Source organism: Patagioenas fasciata, chromosome 1, assembly GCF_037038585.1.
Source record: "Patagioenas fasciata isolate bPatFas1 chromosome 1, bPatFas1.hap1, whole genome shotgun sequence".
NCBI classification, from domain to species: Eukaryota; Metazoa; Chordata; class Aves; order Columbiformes; family Columbidae; genus Patagioenas; species Patagioenas fasciata.
In genome coordinates this window covers 118,915,552-118,942,504 of record NC_092520.1, presented here as the reverse complement: position 1 = coordinate 118,942,504, position 26,953 = coordinate 118,915,552, and the positions used below count along the sequence as shown (strand labels likewise).

The 26,953-nt window shown below is 42.0% G+C and overlaps 1 protein-coding gene across 6 annotated transcripts in view; it reads left to right on the top strand.

The window, feature by feature from the left end:
• Positions 1-24,986, top strand: part of JADE3 (jade family PHD finger 3) — a 71,009-nt gene extending 46,023 nt beyond the window's left edge. For all 6 annotated transcript variants that reach the window (XM_065855002.2, XM_065855011.2, XM_065855026.2 and 3 more), the window contains 8 exons: positions 914-1,071; positions 2,913-3,103; positions 4,944-5,155; positions 9,459-9,626; positions 15,405-15,521; positions 15,979-16,452; positions 19,900-20,017; positions 21,516-24,986. In XM_065855002.2, coding sequence (XP_065711074.1) covers positions 914-1,071; positions 2,913-3,103; positions 4,944-5,155; positions 9,459-9,626; positions 15,405-15,521; positions 15,979-16,452; positions 19,900-20,017; positions 21,516-22,408 — 2,331 coding nt within the window. In that variant the 3' untranslated portion in view covers positions 22,409-24,986. The remainder of the gene's footprint in view (positions 1-913; positions 1,072-2,912; positions 3,104-4,943; positions 5,156-9,458; positions 9,627-15,404; positions 15,522-15,978; positions 16,453-19,899; positions 20,018-21,515) is intronic.
• The last annotated feature ends 1,967 nt before the right edge of the window (positions 24,987-26,953 follow it).

Below are 26,953 nucleotides of genomic sequence, written 5' to 3'. Positions count from 1 at the left end.
TGTGATGTCTCCCTAACACCAAGCCACAGTCACTGTTTTGCTTTTATGAATGTTGAACTGGTGCAGTATAGCAGTGGAGAAGGCAAAGGCTGCGTATGACCTTTATTTAAATTATATGCACCTGTGTTTGACAGACTGACATTAAGTAAGCTTTAATATGACTGATAATCATGGTTACATGCTTGTAATCCTCTTGAGCCGAGAGTTGAATATTACGGCTGGGGGTTTATCAGTGATGGGTTTGCTTTGTTTCACGATGGCATTTCATGGTCCAGGCTTGCTAAAGGATGCTGAGGCTGGATTGCGCCGCTGTGCCTGCATCACTGGGGTTCAGACACAGAGCAGCGTTGGTCTCGTGTTTCAGCAAAGGCAGCTGTTTGTCTTGGATCCTGGAGATCATGACCAGTAAAACTTCAAGTGGTTTTAATAAATGAACAAGTGCCTATACATCAGTTTCGCCATGGCAACTGTTCATAGCCCGTGATGAATATGGCAGTTTAAGGTAGCTAAACTGAAGGAAAGAAAAGGATAAGCTACCTTCTATCTAAGTTGGGATAAAGCCTACAGACTGGCAAGTAAAACGAGCTGTTTGGAAGTGATATGGTGAGGAGTCTTAAATCACGTGCAGGCCTCCTTTTGCCCCTCCCTGGTTGCCTGTAACAGCCTTCTTCCTTCTGGTTAACCTTCAGGCAGCAACTTGGTATTGAGTTAGTGTATGCTTCTTGCCATACTGGACCTGATACACTGAGAGTTAATAATCTAAGTAATTCCAAATGGACTTGTGTGTTTAAAAAAAAAAAAAATCAACGTGTATGCATTGTTTCAGTGTAGATTAAGAAAAATACCTATTGCTTCCTTTAGCACAGTGCTCTTTCTCTAGTCTCTCCAGTCTTTTACCTGGTGTTTCTTGCAGGTATTCCGCAAGGATCTCATTAGTGCCATGAAACTACCAGACTCTCACCATGTCAACCCTGATGAATATTATATCTTTGCCGACACGTGGAAACAAGAATGGGAGAAAGGAGTTCAAGTTCCAGCCAGTCCAGAAACTATTCCGCAGCCTTCTCTCAGGTAATGGCGATCAGATGAAGGTCACATACACAAAACATCAACTTAGAGAAGATGCTCTCTCAAAAATAGGTTGTCTAAATGCAGTCAGCTTTTCTCTGTTATTAAATCTCCAATGCAGCAGCCTTCAGGCATGTTCTTAAGCTGAACAAGTACCAATATGGAAAATATTTCTCTGACACTTCAGTCCAGATCTGGTTCTGTCTGTACACTGTTGTACTATTTACATTGTGAGTTTTAAAAGGAGATATTTTTTCCTGAGTCATGCTATGGATTAAAAACTGTTTTCTCATTTGAGTATGATGAGTTTAATAAATTAAAGATAAACACAAATCTTATATGTTACTTGAAAGGCTTCCCTGCAAAGTATGATGATACAGAGCAGTAGGCACGCAGTACTTACTCATACCTGATAAAGTTACTCACTTGTTCACATAAGTTAATTTTGTTTATTGTTGCCAGAGCTTTAACCCTTTCTGCCTCATCTTGCCATAAATACCTGCTTAATGTTATAAAAGTTCAGTGTTCTCAGTTTCAGGAGATAGATAAATAACCTTTTGTTCTCTCACACTGTGCTTGGAATAGGAAAACATTACAGTGTAGGCCTGCAACTCTTCCTGGTGGAAACAGTGTGTTTCAACCTAGAAATGTTATTGCCAATGTGGTCTTTGAGACAAGATAAATGAATTGTCCAGTGAAAGGCGCTGATGCCAGCATAATTTAATTTCCACTGGGGCTATTGTCAGTACCAAGTTATTAAAAATAAATATATTGCATCTCATAGCAGCGGTATTACAGTAGAGGAAAAAATTGCTATAGATTTGGCTGGACCGGATAAAAGAAAAGCTCATAAGAAAATGAGAGGGAAAAAATGAGCAAGGCGAAGGGGAAGAATGGCAGAAGAACATTATTTGATCTAGCATTGACAACTCCCATTGTCCAGTAAGAATTATGTGGGATGCCACTTGACTGCTGCCTTGTCCTTCCTTATTCCTCTTCCGTTATTTCTCACAGCTTTTCTTTGCTCCTTTTCCTGTGGAGGTTTAGCTCCAGAAAGCATGCAAAGCTGCTCACACACTGTTCCACTCAGTATCTCCCGGTCTTCCTTTCACATGCAGGGCCTCTTGCATTGAATTCAGAGAAATATTGACTTTATCTAACTAAGGTCAGTCTTTCCATGCCCATAGGATAGTTTACTAATCAAACACTGAGTTTTATCTCTTAAAATAATTGAAAGATTGGAAACACCAATATTTTTCTCCGTTGTTTCCCAGATGATATTTAGCGCTCTTTTTCCCCTTTTGCTTGGCATCAGAATTGTTCTTACATAACAAAAATAATAAACTGGATGAAGTATCATTTACGAAATAAGGGTACACTGTTTATCTCAAATGAAGAGCAAGCATTTCTCTTCCTCCTACCCCTGTAGTAGAATAAATCAAGCTTTTCTGAAGATGGTGTTTTTGAGAAATCAGTTGGCAAGATTTCTTTTTATCATTTAAGAACAATATAGAACAAATATTGTAGGGGATTTTGTGCATGATGATTTCTGTGGGTTTCAAAACCACATAATCTTACTAGTAGCATTTGTTAACTTTAAAATCATATGCACAAGCTTACATTTTAAAAAGGATTCTGTATACATATCAAACTTTAGCACATTTTGTGTGAAGAAATGACATTTACAGAATCCTGTCTCCCCATCCTGGCTATACTTACTGGCTAGTTTAAAATCTCTGCAACACTAGATTTCTTTGCACTCAGTAGTAAATACTTAACGTCTTTTAAGGATGGGTCTTAAAAAGCTGTAATTCTCCTTTTTTTTTTTTTTTTTTTTACTTTAGGGTTGTAGCAGAAAAGGTGAAAGAAGTACTGTATACGCGACCCAGGAAATACATCCACTGTTCCAGCCAGGAGCCCACAGAACCAGGTTACATCAACATCTTGGAATTGGCGGAATCTATGTGTCGCTATGACTTGGATGACATGGACATCTTTTGGCTTCAGGAGCTAAATGAAGAGCTTACAGAAATGGGTAATTTCACAACATGTTCTACTTTTAAATGCAGCAGTTAATTTCTGCTGAGTGGTAGGCTGCTCTGTGAGATCTCTTAAAGATTGCTGAACAAGAATTGAATAGAAATGCTAAGACAAACAGGAGGTAAAAACGCTTTAAATAATTACTTGCTCGGTCTGTTAATGTTTTATGTTTTACCTGTTGTGCCTAAAAACTTCCTCACATTGAAAACCACGTTCAACTTCTGCAGACTGAGGCAGGAGGGAAAAAGCCTACATCAGGTGGAATTAATTTTAGGACTTCAAAAGTTAAATTTTTTGGTAAGAAAAGCAGATGTTTCCATTTCTTAAACTTGAACATATTATTGCTACAAATTCAGAGTTCTGAGGAGCTTGCATGCTGGGTTCTTAACAGATTAATTAAGTTCCACACATGTTAGCCCATTTAAAAGCAGCTAAGTAAACTTTCTTTTTTCCATGCAAGTTGTGGGTATAGAGGGCTATGAGAGGGAGTGAGCTACGGAAAATTATCTTGGAATTATCACTGGAATAACTGAGTTGCAGTGGAGTAGCCTGTGTGGCTGGCGTTCTTCCATGGATCATTGCAGGTCCTTTAGGAAAGGCAGGTGGGCAAAAGGAGATACTTGGCATCTGCTGGATGTGATAACTGATGGCAGCTTTTCTGAGGGCCAGATCTCCATCCATGGAGAATTTGAACATCTGACTAGTCATATCTCCTAAGCAACAAGGGATTGTCTGGATTCCCTGTTGACTCTGCTTGGAGCCAGGGACTGGGCTGGGGCTCTCTGACAGTCCCCTCCCACCTGAATGATTCTGTAATTCTTTTAGTTCAGGGCATCGGAGAGAGCAGTTTAATAGCAGAAGGCACTTTGTATCAACAGTCATTTATCTTTTCCATCTCCCTGTTTATGGGTTGCAATGAGGAATCAAAATTAGTAGCCATATTCTTATTTATAGTCCAGCAGTTAAAATGTTAGCCTCTGGTTTTAACATTACTTGAATATCCCAGGCTTTGGAATTCTGAGTAAACAGTGAACTATGGGCAGCAGCATCATTTCCGACTGAGGATTTTGAGAGGATGCAGTTTGGAGATCTCTTGTAGGTGCGAACATCATAGCATTTCTTACGCAGTCTGTGTCCTGAAGCTGCAAGCTGAGGACCAGTCTCATAGCAAATCCTTTATAAGTGGTTCTGCTTATGCTAAGTTTGATTAGTGGTAAGTGTGTATAGCATGTGTAGTGTTCAAGTGAACAGATAGTATCGATTGCCAACAGTATATTTTTCTATTATTTTATTTAAAACAAAACAAAAACAACAAGGCACTTTTCAAAACCATCATGCTGATCCCTCAAGTAGTGTTGGGCGGTACTGGGTGGTAGTGGCAACTTCTGTATCTTTATAAGATCTAAAGTGTTCTTGGTAAGTTTTATTTCCTAGGGTGTTAGTCTTCAAAAGAATATTGTGTTATTTTGGATTTCATTAGTGTTTCATAAAGGGATGGAACTGGAGGAAGGGTTGTATGGGAGCAGCTGGCAGTTAGAGCAACTGCTGTGTGTCTTGTATGCCTTAGTGTTTTCTTCAACATGAAGTCTTGTGTTTTATATACAACTTAAGCTTTTACTCCTGTAGTAGTTGTATTTATAAAATAGCGCAACAGTTAGTCAGTGAGTGAAAAAGGTCTTCTATTTTTATTGTATTTTTAGTATGCATGATGGGAGAGAAGACATGGTGTCTACTGCTTTAGTTGCTAGTAGTTGTCCGTCTCTCTTCCTGCATCTGGGACTCAGTCAGAGGCACCTGACTGCCCTCTAATTCCCATTCACTATTCTGTGTTGCAGGATGTGGGCCCTTGGATGAAAACACAATGGAGAAAACAATTGAAGTGCTGGAACGGCACTGTCATGAGAACATGAATCATGCTATTGAGACTGAAGAAGGGCTGGGGATTGAATATGACGAAGATGTCATCTGTGATGTGTGCCGGTCCCCTGACAGTGAAGATGGCAATGACATGGTATTCTGTGACAAGTGTAATATCTGTGTCCATCAGGTTAGTGCCTGCAGAAACGTTAACAGTGTCCTGTAGTCTTAATTTACCTTGGCAAGTGTGAATTTTGAACTAGTATTAAATGTTAATTGGAGCGCTTTGTGTTTTTTCTAGGTATGAAGAGTGGTCTGGTAGTAATTGAATTTTTGTACCTTCACAATTACAGTAGATTCAGTGGCCTAGTATGGTAAATACGTGGACATCTACAACCTAATAGGAACACAAAGTATGTTCCTGGGACTTGCAAGTGCTTACTCTGTGACCATAAACATTTTTTCACAGTATCACAGTATGTTTGGGATTGGAAGGGACCTCAAAAGATCATCTAGTCCAATCCCCCTGCTGGAGCAGGAACACCTAGGTGAGGTCGCACAGGAATGTGTCCAGGTGGGCTTTGAATGTCTCCAGGGAAGGAGACTCCACAACCTCCCTGGGCAGCCTGTTCCAGTGCTCTGTTACCCTCACTGAGAAGAAGTTCTTTCTCAAATTTAAGTGGAACCTCTTGTGTTCCAGCTTGATCCCATTGCCCCTTGTCCTATCATTGTTTGCCACTGAGAAGAGCCTGACTCCATCCTCGTGGCACTCACCCTTTATATATTTATAAACATTAATAAGGTCACCCCTCAGTCTCCTCTTCTCCAAACTAAAGAGCCCCAGCTCCCACAGCCTTTCTTCATAAGGGAGGTGCTCCACTCCCTTAATCATCTTTGTTGCCCTACGCTGGACCCTCTCCAGCAGTTCCCTGTCCTTCTTGAACTGAGGGGCCCAGAACTGGACACAATATTCCAGATGGGGTCTCACCAGGGCGGAGTAGAGGGGAAGGAGGACCTCTCTCGATCTACTGACCACCCCCCTTGTAATACACCCAAGGATGCCATTGGCCTTCCTGGCCACAAGGGCACAGTGCTGGCTCATGGTCATCCTGTTGTCCACCAGGACCCCCAGGTCCCTTTCCCCTACACTGCTCTCTAATAGGTCATGCCCCAACCTATACTGGAACTTGGGATTGTTCCTGCCCAGATGCAGGACTCTACACTTTCCCTTGTTAAATTCCATCGGGTTATCCCCCGCCCAACTCTCCAGCCTGTCCAGGTCCCGCTGGATGGCAGCACAGCCTTCTGGCGTGTCAGCCACTCCTCCCAGCTTAGTGTCATCAGCAAACTTGCCGATAGTACACTCAATTCCCTCGTCTAAATCATTAACGAATATATTGAATAATACTGGCCCCAGTACTGACCCCTGAGGCACTCCACTAGATACTGGCCTCCAGCTGGACTCCGCACCATTGACCACCACTCTCTGGCTTCTCTCTTTAAGCCAGTTTGCAACCCACCTCACTACTCTATTGTCTAGACCACACCTCCTCAATTTAGCTGTGAGGATGCTGTGAGGGACTGTGTCAAAGGCTTTACTGAAGTCAAGGTAGACCACATCCACCGCTCTGCCATCATCCATCCACCTTGTTACATTCTCATAAAAGGTTATGAGGTTGGTCAAGCATGACTTACCCTCGGTAAAGCCATGCTGACTGCCCCTAATGACCCTCTTATCCCTGATGTGCCTTGAGATGACACCAAGGACAAGCTGTTCCATTACTTTCCCAGGGACAGAGGTGAGGCTGACCGGTCTATAATTACCCGGGTCCTCCTTCTTGCCCTTTTTAAAGACTGGAGTGACATTTGCTTTCCTCCAATCCTCGGGCACCTCTCCCGTTTCCCAAGACTTGGCAAAAATGATGGATAGCGGTCTAGCAATGACTTCAGCCAGCTCCCTCAGCACCCGCGGATGCATCCCATCTGGACCCATGGATTTATGGACGTCCAGACTACTTAATTGTTCCCTAACCCAGTCCTCATCGACTAAAGCAAACTCCTCCATTAACCTGGCTTCATCCGGGGTCTCAGGGGTACAGGGTTCCCCAGGACAGCCTCCAGCGGAGTAGACAGAGACAAAGAAGGCATTCAGCAATTTCCCCTATTATTAAACCTGCTTTTCAAGATAGACAGGGCAGGAAATGACAGCTTGTGTATATGTAAAGAACCTGTAGATAATTTTTTTCAGAGATGGGGTTTTTCCTCCTTGACTAACTAGTCAATTGGCCAGACAGGGGCTGTCCAAATTTAGCCATCTGAAAGCACATGTAGGTACTTGTAGCAGACTGATCTCTTTTGGAAGGCACAAGCGCCTGCAATAACTGTGCTCTCAGTCTGAATGTTGCTCACGTTCATAGTGTTTCAGATATAGCCAAGGCTTTACACTGGCTGAGCTCAGCATAGTCAAGCAGAGGCATCCTTATAATCAAAAAAGGGATGTGAATCCTGTGGTATCTGCGCGTGCTGTTCTGGAAGGGGCTTTTGCTGTAAATTGACAAGAGACTTAAGAATGTTTTTTTGAAAAACATATTTTTGTACTGACTGCAAGTGGTGCTTGGAAAACCTATCTGGCTGAAAAAGGACCTGTCATCTCCCTGCTCGCAGTGGGCTGGCTTCCAGCCCGGCTGCTTGCCTGATCTGATTCACCGCGTGAAGCGACCGCGTGAGCCTGAGTGCTGGTAAGGCGGCCAGTGACAGGAATACGACTGGCATCTGGGCTGCCCGCTTCAGCCCTGGCTTGTGCCTCATCAAAAGTCATGATGATTTTGCAGTCAGAGGCTCATGGTCACCTGCTGATGGCCGAGCTTCAGCTGATGGCCTGCTGCCGCCTTGCTTCCACCACCAGATCTGCCCAAAACAAACTGTGGAGCTTGTCTGGGCTAGAACTAATCCTAACAACAACAATAAAAAGTTGGTTTTTAATCTGGATTGGCCCTGGTTCACCAAGTAGCCTCAGGTCTGTTAGTCATCACACAGTTTGGAGGTGGGTGGGAGGAGGAGTATGAGAAATTTCCTCCTTTGTGTTGCCTTCCTGAGCTGGCTCAAACACATTGTGAAATTACTGGTTTAGTAGTCTAGGCCTCTTCCACTCCCTAGTTAGATTAAATTAGAAAACAGTTTCAGCCCATTTCCAATCCCCTAAATGTGATTTTAGGTGTAATGTCACTTCTGATTTAGTAATAGAAAGACTGCTTGTGGGAATGTGCCACATAAGAGAAAAATAATCACTTGTAGTATTTAGATTACAGCTCCCCCTGTTGAGTTCTTACAACAGTTGTCAAATCAAAATAGCGTTCAGGTTAGTCAATCTTGGCATTTCCATAATGCAGGATTTAATCCAGTAAAGTCCCTCTCTCTACAGGCCCGACGTAAATGTGTGGTGGTTTATGATATCACTTCATATTAAATACTGAGATCTTATAATCAGGAGGCTAGGAAGGCAAGTGTGGGAATTTTAGACTAGAATTGAATCTGAAAGACTTGTTACAGCTAATGATCCTGGCCTGATGAGGCTTTTGACGTTATTGATTGCAGAGACAGTGTTAGGAATGGTGGGATTGCCCCTGAAAGCCACTCTTTTGATAGAACTTCTGTTTGAAGCACTTGAGTGTAATTAGACCTTGATGGTAGCCAGTGGTTTCAGATACACTCAGCTTTAATATGTGTGTATGTATATACAACAGGATAATATCTAGATGCACATGCAGTTAGCCATTAAGAACTGCTGGGAATTTTGAATCAGAAAGCAGACTTTTTTTTTTTTATTTTTTAAATTATGAAATGTAGCAAAACTTAAGAAATTGTTTGTTTTCACGGGGTCAGGTGCAGTACTTGGGAAACAGGCATAAAACCCAGCACCTCATAATTTCAGTAAATGCCCTAATTTTTGTTGCAATACTACATAAATATTTAAAGTAACAAACAATTCACAGAACTGTAACCACAAAGGTAATTTAATGTTGTAGGAAACGGTCTTCAGTCAAACAGCTCATATCCCTTCACATCTAAATAGAATTATGTTAGAGTATAAAGTTATTAGTGGTAGGAAATTGTGGTTTTAAAAAAATCAGCTTCTGCATCTAATTCTAAAGAGATGTCTACGTTTTTTGCTTCAGAAATTTTGAAGTCACTAAAAGCAAAGATGAATGTTCTTAACACCAATGGTGTTGTGCAGTCATGATGAATAAGTTTTACACTGTATACAAATAATACCAACACATATTCTAAAAATAAACTGTCACAAAAAGACTCTACTTTAGAGGTTGTTCTGTCTCTTTGATCACTTCACTCGATTTAAGGTAAAGAAATGAGAGAAAGATTAAGTGAAGGCCAAACTGTGCCTTTACAATTTGAAAGTTTTGCTGTGTATGAATATTAATGCTTGTGTGTGAAACCATATTGGTGCAATGATCTCAATACCTGTTTTCTTCAAGGCATGCTATGGAATCTTAAAAGTACCCGAGGGGAGCTGGCTGTGTCGCACCTGTGTCCTGGGAATACATCCTCAGTGCCTCCTGTGTCCCAAAAGAGGAGGTGCCATGAAGGCTACCAGGACAGGGACCAAGTGGGCACATGTGAGCTGTGCCCTCTGGATTCCAGAGGTAAAACCTGATTTCTGCCTCTTTCTTTTGTATCGTAGACTCCTCTCTATCCTCCTTTTTCCATTGTCTGCCTTTCTATGTTCTCATGATTTAAGGTATCTGTCTGGCTTAATACTGGGCTTTATTCTGATGAGTCTGCACAGTCTGTGAGGAGAGTGGGAGAGAGTCTAGCTTATGCTCCATTAATTAATCACTTCGTCCTCTCCATTTACTTAGCAATCACTTCTTGGTGTCATTATGGTATCTGAGTGACCTGCTAGAAAAGGTTACTGATGTAAGCTAATGGTCACTGTACAGCAGCAGCTTCATAGTCTCTCTTATTTTCTGGTCAATTTGTGTGCTCATTTAGGTGTATAATATGCATGAATTCACACCTTTTTTTTTTTTTTTTTTTCCGAAGTTCCCCCTCTTTGCTTTATTTGTATATGATGGATTCTAAGATTTGTAGTTAAAGTATTTTTTTTTAATTTAACCAAGTTTTTTCTGAATGGTGAGGAGATGGAGGCTTTTTATCTTCTACATTATATTTTTAATTAAAGGCTTTTTTGATATACCTGTACATCCATATATGGAGAGTTTCATAAAGAAGCTTCACACTTCTTCCTGCATTTTTGAATCAAGTTTAGCATCACAGTAGAATTGAGTAAATCTGAATGTTCACTCTTGTGTAGGTAGGGCTTGTGTTTAATTTTGTCCTTGGAATATTTCTGTTTCCTTTCTGGTAAGATCCACAAATCCGTTATGGTGGATGGTTTAATGTGAGATGGTGACAGAGCACTGGAACAGGCTGCCCAGGGAGGTTGTGGAGTCTCCCACTCTGGAGACATTCAGAACCTGCCTGGACACCTTCCTGTGTAACCTCATCTAGGTGTTCCTGCTCCGACAGGGGTATTGGACTGGATGATCTTTTGAGGTCCCTTCCAATCCCTAGCATTCTGTGATTCTGTAGCCAGATTGTTTTGGCTCCATGACATAAGGTGGATGGATGCCTTGTTTTCTGAACCTTCTGCTCCCAAGTGCAGCCACGCCTCACATTTGGAAAACATTGAGGAATATGTTAAGATTCTCTGTTTTTTTTTTTTTTTTTTTTGACATAGCAACCAGATGCAGTGTGTAATTCCTAGCTCTGTCTCAGGCATATATCTGCTTTTCAAGGAGGTTATCTTTGTGGTTTCCTTTCCATGCCTGTTGTGCTGGGTGGGGGGGGGGTTAGATTGGATATTAGGAAAAGTTTCTTCACAGAAAGGACTGCCAGGCATTGGAACAGGCTGCCCAGGGAAGTGGTGGAGTCACCATCCCTGGAGATGTTTAAAAGGCATTTAGAACAAGGTTCTTAGGGAAATTATTTAGTGCTAGAATTAGGTTATGGTTGGACTTCATGATCTTGATCTTCCAACTGAAATGATTCTAAGATTCTATAGTTCCTGGCATCTTGTTCACCTTTAAGGAGAGAGGAGTTGAGGGGAAAAAAATAACCACCTGCACTTGTTTTTCTGGTTTTCCTAAGAGGTCTGTTCTGCGTGTGGCTGCCTTGATGTTCTTGCCAGCAGAAGAGGAACCAGCAGGTTTGGGAAGCAGGTGATGGCAGGACAGGGAGCACATGCTGCCTGTCCACCTGCCCACATCCCTCTGGCTGGGGGAGAGAAGCCACTGGGGAAGCACCTAGGTGGGAGACCTGGAATCTGGCTGCTCCCCCAGCCCTTCTGTGGCTCCAGGCCTTGGGCACCTCCTCCCCTCCACACCAATGCCAAGTTTGTCAGGCACAGAGAGGAGGTGGCACCTCCAGTAGGGGCAGGAAGTGCCTCTTGAATCCATTCTCTCTTGGTCTCCTGCGTTGTCACTTGTGAAACAATTCAGTCACCAGAGAAACCTTTGGGAATCTCTGCTAAAATGGTGTGTCAGTTCCTGTCTGGAGAGTCACCATGGCCTTACATGTTGCAGGTGACAAGAAAGGCCCGGAGTTTGAAGACCTGGGGATGGATACTTTAGGGGAGAATGTGTATTCTCACATACCTAATTTTCTTCTCCCTGAGCTAGCAACACACTGAAACTCCCCAAAAAGAAAGAGATGAATAGTAAACTCACTGCCATTTCCTCTTGTGGCCCTAACAAAATGGAGCAAGGCAGAATAGAGAGAGGAATGGGCCATAAACATGTCTGTCCTTTGTGGTGAAAGTTTCAAAGAGGGACTTCGTGAGTCATCAAGTATAGGCTAGCATTGTTGCAGGCAATTTCACCAGGTATTTTCCTTCATTAACTCTCTCAACACTGTCTTAAAATGTTCTTTCTTCCTTCCTTGTGAGCTAATGCTGTCAAAAGGCTTTCTTGTGATTGGGCCATTTGAAGATTTTTACTTTCTGAAGCATACTCATCATTGGTATATATCCTTTTATTCTTCTGCCTTTATCATCTCTTAGTATTAAGGTGTAGTCTCTTTCACATTTTCTTAAAAGATTTTTTTTTTTTTTAAAGAAAAGGAGACACTGAGGCCAGAAAACTTACATCAACCTGTTCTGAAATTCAAGGTCCTTCTCTGCCTTAGCTAACCCATTACTGTTGTGTCCTCCCTCAATCAGTGTGGTGTTAGCTGAAGCAGAAGGTTATTTCTCCATGCTACAACTGGAAGGGTATCAAATTGACTCTCTGTGGCTTCCCTTCCCATCCTTCTGCAGCTGCTGGTGGCAAGTTAACAGAGGAAACAGCAGGATGACAATCAAAATGGCAGCTCATGTGCACAACGGTCACAGAGAACAGGCTTCAGCAGCCTCTTGTTTTCACCCTCTCCCACCCCTAAATTTCTTCAGAGCGCAGCAGTCAAAATGTAACCTGATACAGGGTGAAGAACTAACAGACAAAATATCTGCATGTTACAGCAGATGGATCATTTCTGCCTTGGGACAGGAGGTTTTGGGGAATTAAAAGGTTGACCTCTTTGCTCTCTGGATCCCTTGTGAGCAGCAAAGTTCAAACAGACTTTGTCTTGATTCTTTGAATATCAGAAACATACAGGCAGCATGAGGCCAGTATAAATAAACAGCACCTGACTCTGTGAGTGCTGCTTTGTGCTTTTACAAAGTGGGGTAATATAAACAGACAGTGTTACAAGCAGAATGGACAGTATTTCCAACATAAATGTTTCCTGACCTTGTGAGTCCCCTCTGGGAAGGAGCAGGGAGAGCACTGAGAGGGGCAGAGAGGAGCAGGGAGAGAAGGTCTGTGTCAGTTCCCAGCTCCTGCTGGGAAGCGTGGTAGAAAGCTGGTACTACACAGTGTCCATAAGGTAATCACTGAAGATTCTGTTTTATTTTGAAAGGAATATAGACAACATGACAAGTTGATAGAATCCATTAATTCCCAAAAGAAGTCGGCTTTCAGTGTAGCAGTAACTGGGATGAGAATTGCGGTCAATCTTTGTATGGTATTGTTTCAGAAATACCTGTGCAACTTGTAACCGGCTCTGTTTTGAGCGAGGTCACGTTAGGCTAATGAAAGGCTGTTTCATTTTGGAAGCAAGAAAGTGACATTTGATCATATTTAAGAACACTGGACGTTATTTTGTGGAAACATTCAAATGTTTCAAGGACAGCTTTGTCACCTTCCCACCGATTTATAGGCAGGCCACATCAGATTAAATTGTTCGTCATCCCTACCTGATGAGGACATCACATATTACCTGCCTATTCTCCTTCTTGTCTGGTAAAACCTGGACCATCTCTGAAGCATCTTCTTGATGAAGACTTCTGGAAATGCCATGCAGCAGGTTAACTTCAGTATATTGCAGAAGATGTGGCTTGCATTTAAGGGACCAGAGGGTGAAATACTATGACAAATATAAATCTTAGTAGAGTCAATTTATGTCATTAATTCATGAACTGCTGGTGAACTTTTTTAAATGTGGGAATGATGAACCAAGTAATGTCTTGCAAAGCTGTATTTTCCACTTACTTAAATGATCCCTAGAGCTATGCAATGATAAGAAGGGAGTAGCAAAAATACTCAGCTTGAACGTAGCAATTACGACCCTCAGTCTTGATAGCACTATCATCTTTGGATAAGTCTACCTCACAGAGGAGGTCTGCTGAAGTAAAGCCTTACCTACTCAGGGACTAAGCAGGTTTAAAAATGAATATGTGCATCAAGTGATTGTGGATGTACCCCAAAAGGGAAACTAGGAAATTCAGCTTAGGCTGCTGGCTCTTGTAAAGTCAACGGTTTAATTATCACATGTTAAACTACCTCTTTAAAACTGGATTTCCCTAGGAGAGTCTTATTATGAAGGTAATCTATGGAAACTACTGTAGCATAGTGCTCTTAAACTTTTCTAGGGGAAAAAAAAAAAAAAAAAAAGCTTGTTCAAATATTAGCCTTAACTGATTTCTTACGGAATCAGCTTTTCTTCGGGCCTCACAGAGGCGTGACCAAGGCGAACCTTCTTTCTTTGAATTCTTACATCTGACCCCTTTGAGAAGAGGCATGTATCCCACCTCTGGAAATACAGGTCTGCTGTGTTCAGGTGAATTGTTCATAGAAAGCATGGAGATCTTCCTGGCTAGAATCAGCATTGTATTTCAGTTTCAGGCAGGTAGCTCTCCAAAGCACACAACTGCTAAATTCAGGAAGTGCTGTGTAAGCATAAAAATCCAAGCTTTTGGAGACTGGTGTTCTTGAGACAGAACAGTTACGTCACTGAAATCTTCTGCTGTCTGTGGTTCTCATACTGGCCCAGTTCTGCATGTTGGTCATTCAGAGCTGACCAGCTTTTTGTTGCTGCCCTTGAATAAATCCTGTCTGTCAAGAGTGGCTCAGGGATGTCTACAGAGATCATTTGTCCTGGTGTCCACATTATGGAGGATAGTCCTTGTTTCTTGGTGTGGACAACAGGCAGCTGAGAAATCTCTGGCACAATGGACGTGTGGACTTTAGCATAACAAATAATAGGAAAAGGTATCCTGTGCTTATCTGAATTTTTTCTTTTAGTATTAATATCCATAATTTGGTCTACCAGCAGCAAATGTATCATCCAGACTTAAGTATGTGAAAACTGGCACAAGAGAATATACTGTGCTTTGCAGTAAGAGAAGTTTGTTGTATTCTTTCTCAAATTACACTTGAGACAATCTGTAGTTAGGAAACTGTATTAGAATCACCTCTTGCATTGGGAGCACTCAGTGGAGAGGCAGAGCTGGGAAGCGATGCTTTCCCTGGCTGCTGACTGACAGATCTGGTTCTGCCCCAAATTGTGAGCTGGCAGAAGTAGCTATTGTAGCAGATCTGTGGATCTTAAAGAAGGAACTTTTCAGGTAAGTATGAGTAAGTGTTCTTATTTTGTTCTGAGGAACTTGTATTGTGGTAGTTTTTAAGTTAGACCTGTTAAAGCAGCACAGAAAAACAAAACCAAACCAACCAAACAGAAAAACCCCAACCAACCAAAAAAACACACAGACACAAACCCAAAGCAACACACACACAAAAAATAAACAACACCAGAATGGAAAGAAAATAAACTTAAGCATCATTTACTGCAGCTGTTTCATGACAAGGCATGCTGTAGATGCCTGAAGTGTTTTGAAGAATTGCAACTTCTAGCCACTAGGTTAAACTAGTAGTATTCCACAATATTGTTTTCATGTGGGTTCTTTTAAAGTCCCTTGCTAAGAAGTAAGAGCACGTGGAGATCTCACTGAGATAAATGTGTGGTCACATTTCTTTTGGTATTAACGGAGAACTTGTTTTCATTGCCTCGATAACTGCTTTCCATGCTGGTTTTTTTTTTTATAGGTTAGCATTGCTTGCCCGGAAAGGATGGAGCCAATCACAAAGGTGTCTCACATTCCCCCAAGTCGATGGGCCCTAGTGTGTAGTTTATGCAAACTGAAAACTGGTGCTTGCATTCAGGTATGTACTTGTCCTGTGGTAACTCTTGTGTCTATGTGAGCTGGGCAATTTTGGTTTTGCATTTTGTTCTTCCTGTGTTCATAGATGCTTTACAATGCAGGTGACCATTGGATAGATGCCTACTTCTTCATAGCGGGTTGCTATCAATTTAGTACACTTACACAGAAATTTAGGGGTCAGTTGCCTTCTTTTGAGTAAGGCTGAGATGTGTAAGGACTGCTGCTACGTGGGCCAGAGATAGATAGAAAGATTCTTCTGTTGAACACTGTTCACAAATGAGAAAACACTAAATTGAGTGATACCATCTTCAAAGAGATCAGCAGATATTTTTAAGGGTACTTGGGAAATACGTTTTTGTAGGGATGGACTTTCATGTAACTAGGATAATTCTGTCCTTTTTGGGGGGTGTTGTTGCTACGGTTTGTCACTGAGGTATTTTGTTCTGTTTTGTCTGTAGTGCTCTGTGAAAAGCTGTATCACTGCCTTTCATGTCACCTGTGCCTTTGAGCATAGCTTAGAGATGAAGACTATCCTGGATGACGGGGATGAGGTCAAGTTTAAGTCATATTGTCTAAAGCACAGCAAGAACAAACAGAATTCACTGCCTGATGTTGATGAGCACCCCAAGACCATGTCAGACCAGAAGCAAACGGAGAGTGAGAAAACCAGTTTGCGAGCCCAGAAACTCCGAGAGCTGGAAGAAGAGTTTTACTCACTAGTTAAGGTGGAGGATGTTGCAGCAGAACTGGGCCTTCCTAAACTTGCCGTAGACTTCATCTACAATTACTGGAAATTAAAGCGAAAAAGTAACTTTAACAAACCATTGTTTCCTCCCAAGGAGGATGAAGAAAATGGCTTGGTGCAGCCAAAAGAAGATAGTATTCATACTCGCATGAGGATGTTCATGCATTTGAGGCAGGACCTAGAAAGGGTAAGAGTTTAACTGGTGAAGTTTTGAAAAACTATTTGCGGGTGAGCAAGGTCCTTGGTCATTATGAAAGTGGGAATAGGGGAAGCACAGGGAGGTGATTTTTTTTAAAAAATAATAATTTTTAAAAGTAAGGCGTTCAGCTCTAGTCTTTTGGTATGCTGCATTGCCCACTACAGAGACTTTGAGGAACTGTTCTTTCTCAGTCCAGTGGGGGATTCGATGTGAAAGGAGTGCGTTCTGACTTGCTTAGAGTTTATTCCTTTATGTGTTTTAAGATGGAAGTTTCTATGCACACTTGAGGCATTTACTAATTGACTGTCCGATTTTAACTTCAATTGAGTACTTGTTCAAAAAAGTTGAGTAAATTTATTTGACCTAGCTGTAGTAGTTACTAGTGATACAGATTCAGCAACAAAAGTTGTTACTTTTGTTAACCAAACGTAAGTGTAAGCAGTGAAAGAATGGGGCAGGCTTAACAAATTCTTAATCTTCCACCTCCTTTCTCGGGATAGAGGGACTCTTGATTTGTACTTCAAAAAGTGTTTTGTAACAGTTATGATAGAATGTTAAATACTAGCCATTTCTGGGATGGGAAAAATCAAGTTACGTAGGTAAAGCAGTAAGTATTCTTTGGTGCATGTGTGTTAAGCTTTTAGGGAATCCTAAAAAGATATTGAAGCAGAGCTTCTCACCCTCATTGTTTGAAATCAAGTAGGTGAAGCCCTAGCTGGTTAACTTCCATGGTGACTTTTTGGCTCCATGCACGCAGAAGAAGAATGCTGGCCTCTGCTCATGCCACATCTGATTCAGGAGTCTTACTCACCTCTCTTCCTCACCAGCACGCTAGTGTGCCAGGTAGCAGGCAGGCTGAATCGCTTGTTGCCCTGTTGACCTAGATGCTTTCACTGCACGTAGCTGCTCTACGTGCTACGGGTTGGTTTTAGTGGTCTGAAAATAACCCACTGGGTCTGCCACTGCTTGTGGCTTTACTGAGGAGGAAAAGGAAATTATCTTCCTGTCAGGGGTTCTTATCAGATTGCCAACTAGCTGATAGTGCAAAAAGATGGAGTCCTTCAGCAAAATACAGAGTGGGAATTTCTTAGGAAGGCATACATCATGCCTTTTTCCAGCAGCTATGTAAAAAAATGTAATTAAAAAAAAAAAGTAGGTGTGCTAAATGTGATACGGAAGTGAGACATTGGAGAAGAGGGGAGGGAAAAACAGGGGAGAGAAAATAATGTTGTAAGAAAAGAGAAAACAATATTCAGGAGAGAACAGAATGAAAATAAGGGTGATGAGTGTTAGAGCTGAGATTTGCACTTGTCAGTCTAACTGTTGCCTTGAATCTAGTCATAATCAAGCTCAGATCTCCTTTTCCGGGACATGTTTGGATATAGATCCTTATTTAGAAAAAAAAAAGACCATAACATGGCTCAAATTGAGGTCTGGTATTTTGGTTGAATTTTTCTTTCAGTAAGCCATTTCAAGCTTTTTGATTTTGATTGATGAGTGCTTGATTTGTATCAAATTTTATTAAAATTCATGTATTTATTTGGAGTGGAGGTATGTAACAACCCCATGCAGCACTACAGACTCAGGGAAGAGGGGCTATAAAGCTGCCTGGTGGAAAAGACCTGGGGGTGTTGATTGACAGCCAGCTGAACATGACCCAGCAGTGTGCCCAGGCGGCCAAAAAGGCCAACAGCATCATGGCTTGTATCAGGAATAGTGGGGTCAGCAGGACCAGAGAAGTGATTGTGCCACTGTACTCAGCACTGGTGAGGCCGCACCTTGAATACTGTGCTCAGTTTTGGGCCCCTCACTGCAAGAAAGACATAGAGTTGCTGGAGAGGGTTCAGAGAAGGGCGATGTAGCTGGTGAGGATGCTAGAGCACAAGTCTGATGAGAAACAGTTGAGGGAATTGAGGCTGCTTAGCCTGGAGAAAAGGAGGCTGAGGGGAGACCTTATCACTCTCTGCAAGCACCTGAAGGGAGGTTGTAGCATGGAGGGGGTTGGTCTCTTCTCCCAGGTAACAAGTGATAGGATGAGAGAAAATGGCCTCAGATTGTACCAGGGGAGGTTTAGATTGGATATTAGGAAGAACTTCTTCATGGTAAGGGTTGTCAGGCATTGGAACAGGCTGTCCTGGAAAGTGGTGGAGTCAGCATCCCTGGAGGTGTTTAAAAGATGTGTAGATGACGTTCTTAGGGACATGGTTTAGTGATGGACTTGGCAATCTTAGGTTTATAGTAGGACTCGATAATCTTATAGGTCTTTTCCAAGCTAAATTAATCTGTGATTCTTTACTGTATACTTTGAAACAGCTGTCTCAAAATGTCTGAATTTCCTGTGCCACAAGATTTTTGGAAATCTTGGAATTTCCTTTATGGGGAGAGAGGTTCCAGTTCTGAACAGATGGACTTGAGTGCTGTGGGAATTATGCTTGGCAAATGTCTTTCAACCAGCCCCTATGCTGTGTCTGTGTTCTAAAAGTTCTTTTAAGTGTTTATCAAGAACTTTCAGTGCCTCTTCTGTTCTCATTACATAAGGTGGAAATATTGTTGTTATTTCAAACCAATAGTGAAAACAGAATTATGTGGAACTGAGTTGTAGAACCATAGACTCACAGAACGGTTTGGGTTGGAAGAGACCTTTAAAGGTCATGTAGACCAGCCCCATTGCCAGACTGTGTCAAATCTTTCATCCCCTTTTACCCCCAAGTCCTTCTCAGCAGGGCTGCTCTCAATCCCTTCATCCCCCAGCCTGTATTGATACCGGGGGCTGCCCTGACCCAGGTGCAGGACCTGGCACTTGGCCTTGTTGAACCTCATGGGTCAATGCAATGTAGTCAGAAAGTAAACTGCTAAGTGAGTCAGCCAACATGCATACTTTGTGCAAGAAGCCAGAGTGCTCTTTCAGAGTTGATCTGCATGTTAGTTTTGGTCCAAACCAGCTAGCTCTCTTGGTTACCTTTGTAAAAAGTGTTACTTTATAATGTTGCCGTAATTTTAGGGGAAACAACCATAGTTTAGCTGCTAAAAATCATTCAATGAAACACTTTGCTGGGAAATTCTGGGAGAATTCAGTACTGCCTGCAGTAACATCCCCTGCATCATACGTATTGGAAGCAGGCTTACAGACAAGCAAGTCTTAGAAATTACTTGCTTTTCTTTTGCCTGGAATTTTGTGTTCGTTCTCTGTTCCTACAGATGAAAATATATTCTGCTGTCTTGCAGAATATACTCAAGGCATTCATTAAACTGACAATTAAAAAAAAATCCTTTTTTTTTCATTCATAGTTATGTATGTTCAGTAATATTCACAAAACATTACCAAGGGATTTTGCACATAATGTTGTTTTAATTCTGTTGTTAATGCACCTTTTTTTAACTATGTCAGGGTTTATTTTCTTATTGCCTTTTAAGTCTCCTGTTGTTCCTCCTTAGGTAAGAAATCTCTGCTACATGGTAAGCAGGAGAGAGAAACTGAAGTTGTCTCACAGTAAAGTACATGAACAGGTCTTCAATTTGCAAGTCCAGCTCATTAATCAGGAAATTGCTGCAGGTAATCATATAAATGTAAAATATTTATAAATTCTATCTAAGTTTAAAGTAAAAAGTGTGTTCTCTTTATGTTCCTGCTTAGCGTTTTTAACATTGTAGATCGGCCTTAAATTTTTCAAGTACACAGCCGAAGTAGCAACACACACAAAGTGCTTTAATCTCTTAAAATATTTACTTGGGTATTTATTTGTTTTATGGCTGTTTCTGGTAAATGTCTCTTACTTATCAATCCCTTTGGCATCCAGATAGCAGAAACGAGCCGCTGGTCATCTCAAGTTTTTCGCTTCCGTGGCTTCTGGTACCGTTTCCCCACAGCAAGCTCTGCGCTGCTGCTTGTCTCTCCAGCTGAGAAGGGTTTTTGTTTGCTGTCAGTAGTCATTCCTTCAGGCAAAAGAGAAGAGTGACTGATAGGAATCGTCTGTTGTTGCCTTGCATGATTGATGAGCAGCACAAAGAGGCGTTTCTTAGCCTGCCATCTGCAGTTACTCTCCTTCCTTCAATCAGAGTTTAAGTACTCTGGATTTTAATAGTGAGCAGTAACTGGTTAGAAATGCTGATGTCTCAAAACCCACTTCTACCCTTGATTTTTATAGCGACTGTCTTAAAATAAGGAAGACAACACTAGAAAGAGGAGGAGTGTATATTACAGTGCAATTACTTTTTTTTTTCCTAGAGAAGGCAGCAATTTCTTCAATGTGATATTAAGATCTCTTTGTTCTTTCAAGATATATATTATGTCTTTCATGACCAATTCAGAGTGAATTCTTTGTGCTTTTTTTTTATCTACCCCTGGAACATGGATAGGTTTCATTAGTACCAACAAGATGTTTTTTCTAAACTGTTTTAAATCAAACTAGTACTTTGTGGATACAGCAGTACTCTAAAGCGCTTCGGTTTGTGTAAATGCATTTTATTAGAAATGTCTGTTAAATTTGTTTTACCTCTTTACAAACACAAAGTGCTTTTTTGATGCTTATTAGAATAGCTTCATAGCTACTTCGCAATGATACTATATGCATATGGTATTATAAAGAGTAATATCTTGGGGTGAAAAGACTTCTAAAGCATAGAGAATTTTATAGTAGAAAGCAGAGAGGGTTGAACTAAGTCCAAACTGAAACTCAGTTTGAAGCATTGTTTTTTCTCCATCCAAAACTGAATATGAACCTTTTTTATAGCTGCTTTGGAACTACTTCAGTCATATCTCAAAGCTGGTTCAATTCACTGGCTTAAAGCCCTGTAAAAAGGGCACATTGTTGTTTTTAATGGAAATGCTAACATGCTTACCTAAATTCTGAAATGGTGGATAATTTGGAGCAGTTTTCATTATTCCAACTTCTTTAATGTCCTAAAATAATTTCACGCTAATTGTTTGCAAATGCTTCTTACTGTTGAGTGATCTTCTAATGGACTATAAAACTTGCTACAGATAACAAAACAACTGCCTTCTTTTAATAAAGCCTTTTTTTCTTCTGCCCCCTCATCTCTTTCTCCTGTAGGCCATACCCTGACAAGTGCACTAGAGAACACACTGTTCTACCCACCTCCCAGGATCACCCTGAAGTTAAAAATGCCCAAATCAGCACTAGGAGATTGCAAAAATAACTCGCTGAAGCCTGGCAACAGACCGCTCTCTCCTGACAACAACAGCACTGTTTACAGCAAACGGAGCGTGCCCATGTCAAAGGAAGCGTTTGAAATTAAAGCAAAGTCTTACTCCAGGTATCAGCATGACAGCAGAAGTAACGGGTTGCTGGCAGGGATTGGCAAGCCTCGGAGTGAGGCCAAGGATCCTGGCCCCACACAGATGCCGGAGTTTCACCGGGGTCAGCCGTCCGGGAAGCCCTTGGCGCTCCAGGCTGCTTTGCATGGACAGTCTTCCATTGGGAACGGGCGGGTGCAGCAGGAGAACTTGAGGCTGGTGGCCAAGTCCAACGGTCTGATGGGCAGGGCTGGAGATGTGAGCCAGAGAGACAGTTCGAGCCAGACGCCCTACGAACAAGAGTCCGTGCTCACAGCTCACTTGGCCAGCCAAAGCGGCTTCAGAAAATCTACCATGGAACATTTTAGCCGGTCCTTTAAAGAGGCTACCAATAGTCTGGTGAGGACCACGGAAGATCTCCGGTGCTGTGAAAAGCCAACGAGAAGACTCGCAACAAAAGATCGCTTGTGGAGCAAGCAGACGCTTGAAGGTGCTCCATACCAGGACAACGACGGGTACTGTCCTGACTTAGAGCTGAGTGACTCTGAAGCAGAAAGCGATGAAAACAAAGAGCAAGTGAGGTTAAGACGAAGTAGCTCGGAGAGAGAAAGCCCAAATAAGGACTTTGGAAGAGATTGTCACAATAGGAACAAAAAGAATATGATTTCTCACGGTTCTGTACAAAGGTGATTAGAAGCCCCCACGGGGTAACTCAGCCTTTAAGTATTCCAGTGTACCAGTGCAAAGCTCAGCATCAAAAGGTTCCAGAAAATAGTCCAGGACCTATGTTAGGAAGAGTTGCAGTAGAGGATGGGGGGAGGGGAGAGAAATCAGAGTAGTTGTGTTCAACTGTGAATTGGCTTGCAGTCTTCACAAGGTTAACTGAGTTATTGCAAAGTCTTGTGGAAATTGATATGTTTGATAAGAGGGTAATATCTGGGAGAGCACGAAGCGGTTAATCTTTGTGTAAATTCAGGAAACTGCTTCCCCCTTGCCACCTTATGTGGGAAGCAGCGTGTTTACCTTTTGTCAGTCTTCCGGTGGTAGACAGGCATTCTAGTAAGTCCTCGCATCGCTCTGATGCATTGAAAAGAGACTGCAAACGGAGACACTGAAACTACAGTCCTGCAGCACCTGCAGTATGGCTGTGATCCAGCAAGGCGCTCGCGGATGTGTTAGGAAGTGAAGCACATGAAAAAAGTCCTGCTGGTTTTCCCCCCACACACACCATGGGAATGTTTGTGCTCAGATCTCCGAGCACATGCTGGTGTGCTCTGCTGGATCAGGCCCAAAGTGACTACTAAGTGACGACCCTCTCCTGCAGGAGACTTTGAACTGCAGCCGTGTTTGCGGGCTCCTTGCGGAGGGTGGAAGCAGCCGTCACTGGCGCTGCCAAACTCGCTGACCTCTAGACATGTCCCCTCTCCCCCCACCCCCCCGCCTGTTCCCTGCTCTTGCTGAAGGTTGTGTTTCTCTTCACAATAACTTGCTTATTTTGTAAATATACAACTTCTAGTACTTCAGTTTTTTTTAATCTCTGTACATAGTTGCTTGTTGTGGGATGCACTTGTAAATATTTTACCCAGCTAACAAGTACAGATGGCTAATTTTGTGGATAGTGTTTACAAAAGTAGATGTACTACTTCAAAGAAAAATGCTATTTGACACTTAAATATAGGCAATCACCGGTGATGCCAGGTTCCTCTTGAAACTGAGATTTCATGTCCAGAGGTGTGTGTACCTGGTATTTTTAAAATAAACTGAATTAGAAATAATTTTGTCTGAACTTTTTGTGCAGGCATGAATTTTCAACCCTAGTTGCCCAAATACAGGCACTGGAGCCTTATTTCTGGCATCTAGGCCTGTAAAACTTTAGCCAGTCATCATTTGGAGTATTTTTTTTTTTTTAATTGCTAGAAATTTATTATTTTCTTAAGCTGCTTTTCAACCTCTGGATCAGTTGCTGTTTCCCAAACTAACACTTTTTTGTGTGTCCTTTAAAATTAGCAGATAAGTAGTGATTAAATTTCAGCCAGCACTGAGGAAGCGAGAAGGGAGGGGAATCCTTTTTCTGCTCATTTCAATGACAGGGGATTTTTGTTTGAATGCAGACAAACTTCTCCTTTTCCAGATGGTGTTGTGTTGATCAAAAAAGTAACTGCACTGTTTTTCTCTGAAATGCTGTACATTGCATAAATAGGCAACATCCTCTGTCCCTCCATCGCTGGCTGAAATGGGCCATGTGTTATATAGGGTACATCATACTGCTTCCTTCTGTTGGGGTGTTCATTTTGTGTAGAAACAAAAGGTGTTCCCCACCCAGAGTGAAGATGACTATGCAGAATCCAAATGACGACCTGTTTTTCCTCATCATAATTTATTGCTTTTAGCTTGGGAAATGGCAACATCATTTTTAGGTTTAAATTTTGAAATCTCCCTCGTTGCAATAGGACTAGCAAGTCAGGGGCTGGAGGACTTTTCAGTAGTGAAATTTTTAAAAAAGTATACTTGGCAATTCTGCTCTATTTTCTTCATGCATCTTAATTTTTTTTTTCACTTCTTGATTTTATGTATATTTGTGTAATTGATCTTTCTAGAGCTGTATCTTAAAAATTATTTCTTTTGGTGTAAATATACAGTAGCATTTTAGGTTTCCACATATTTTATTTTAATGGGAAATGCTTTGTGTTCTAAGCCATGGGTCACTCAGAATAAGCAAACAAATGTCTGTTAATTTGTATTCCGGTTCTGATTCTCTTAGTTCTCCTTCAATATTTATTAGTAATCCTCTCTAGCTGGTCATGAAATTTTACAAAATTTTATTTGGAACACTTACCTGGGAGATCAGGAAAGTGTTCGTGTTATTTTGTGGCCGGAAGCCTACGGCAGAAGGGAGGGAAACTGGTGCTTCAGCAAAACTCAGCATTTCTGCTCTTCTGGGGTTATTAATTCAGTTGTTTCCAGTCTGAGCAATGGTTTTGCTAATTTTTACATGATTTTAATAGATATATGAAGGAGCCCTTGGTTATGTAGTTCTCAAGTATTGTCCCCAAAGTGCATTTGCTAGTTTTTATTGTGTGTTCGGTGGCTAACTGTTTGAAGTATTACCTCTTAACCTTATTTGTCAATTTTTTTTGTGTGTGTTTTTGCATTTTGTTTTATATATATAAATATATATATATTCAATTTTCCAAGAAGGACTCGGTCTTTTTCAGATGTCCCCTTTTTACAAGTACTTTTTCATTAAATTATGAAACTGCTAACAGTATTTCCATTTGTTGTGATTTATTCAGGGCCTTTACCCTCTGTGTCTGGCAGGCTGTTAAACTCATCAGTCTAACAGCAGTACCGTGTCCATCGGGACTAAGTTATTTCTGCAGAGTTGGCAATATTTTAACAAGTCAAGTATCAAGGAAAACCTTTCCCCCTTCAGCCTCCAGAAAAGGAGTTGCTGAACACTAATTTGCTGTGTATAGCAAGTAGTCCAAGCCTGGCTTTTGTTTCTGCCTAGCTGAGCAAATGTTACAGACCATTTGCTGCCCTGGCCTCACTTTTTAAATATATTTGCTTCTGCCTTAGGATGACTGCTTTGCCCTGGTGGGACAAACCATGTGATAAAGGAAGGGCCGTAGCCACACCTTATGTCTCGTCCCTCATACGCTTTCACACACGCACAAATAAATACATGACAGGCAGCTATTGCTGTGTATGTGCAAAGGACAAACCGGTGCGAGCAAGTCCCCGGGCTGATGATGTGTGTCGGTTTTGTGTGACCTTTTGCTGTAGTTCCCCCTGTTCCCACAGGCTGGTGCTGTGAGACACCATGCTGGCAGAAAGGAGCTGCTCCCTGTGCCGGAGCAGGGAAGAAGGCAAAAAAAAAGAGGAAAATGGAGAGAAAAGAGCAGTTGTTGCTGCAAAAACCTACCCAATAGCATCCTTCCTGCTCTGATCTGATGGCATCCCTCCTGCTCTGACTGGCTCGGTAGCTGGCAGTGTTGAAGAGGCTTGGAGGATTTGCAAATCGGCGTGTCAGTGGCAGCAGGGACCCTTCTGCCTGCGGCGGGTCAGGCAGAGCCGTGAGCTGAGCGGCCGATGTGCTTGCGGGCTGGGGTCGGGGCAGGAGTGGCTCAGGAGGCGGCCGCAGGCAGGCTCAGGCTGGGAGTGAAGCTGGAGTTGGGTGGAACGGAGCAGCAAGTCCTCTGACTGAAAAGAAAACAGGAGGGGGGAAAAAAAGAAAGAAAAGAAGGCAGTAAAGGTGCATACAGAAGAGTGGAAAAACCCACTCTAGGAAGAAGCAGTGAGTGTTGGATTGTCAGCTGGTTTTCAGGACCAGGATTTCTCCTTCCCTAAAGGTGTTCTTCCAGCAGATTCCAGTAACAGACTTCCTTTTCGTGACTTTCTGACTTTCTGGCTGGCAGCCTCCCGTTCCCTTTGCAAGTACAGTCTGCTTGTGGCTGGGATGTGGGAAAGACAGGGCCAAGGAAGGAAATTGGTATCCCCATTATTTTGGAAACAGCTGCTATTGGTTTGTAGAGTTTTTACAAATAAATAAGTGTGGTTACTCGTTGACGTTAACTTGGGCCAAGCTTGCACAAGCACCAATAAGGGCTGCACAGTGATTCCCAGCACCATAGTTTCTACATTTATGTCGTTGTCCAAAGAGAAATGCTTCTTGGCTATAACTTGCGTATGTCATCTGCAGAATGTTTTCTCCATGCCATGAATCCCAAACCACAGAAGGAGAAATTACAAATGTTTAACTATGAAATCATAGAAGTGGAGTCACCATCCCTGGAGGTGTTTAAAAGGCCTCTAGACAAGGTTCTTAAGAACGTGGTTTAGTGCTAGTTAGGTTATGGTTGGACTCGATGATCCTGAGAGTCTCTTCCAGCTGAAACGATTCTATGAAATACAAGCCTGAAGCATTCGCTGGATTTTGATGTGATACTGCACTGGTGACTAGGCCTGGGCACACAGGCTGTGCTGCAGGCACATGGTGTGTATCTGGTATCTGGGAGGGACTGAGCGTTACCAAGTATTCAAAGCTGCAAAGATAATCCCCCGAAACGTCGTTTTGATCATTGTGAATTGTGATGATCCCAGTACTAGCGAAGGTTTAGCACCGCAGGGAATTGACACATCTATTGGGAAAACAGGCTTTGGATGTGAATTAATGAACAAAAGGAAGTGGCTTGTGCAACCTGGGACCTTGGCATGCAAGGGAAAAATACTGGG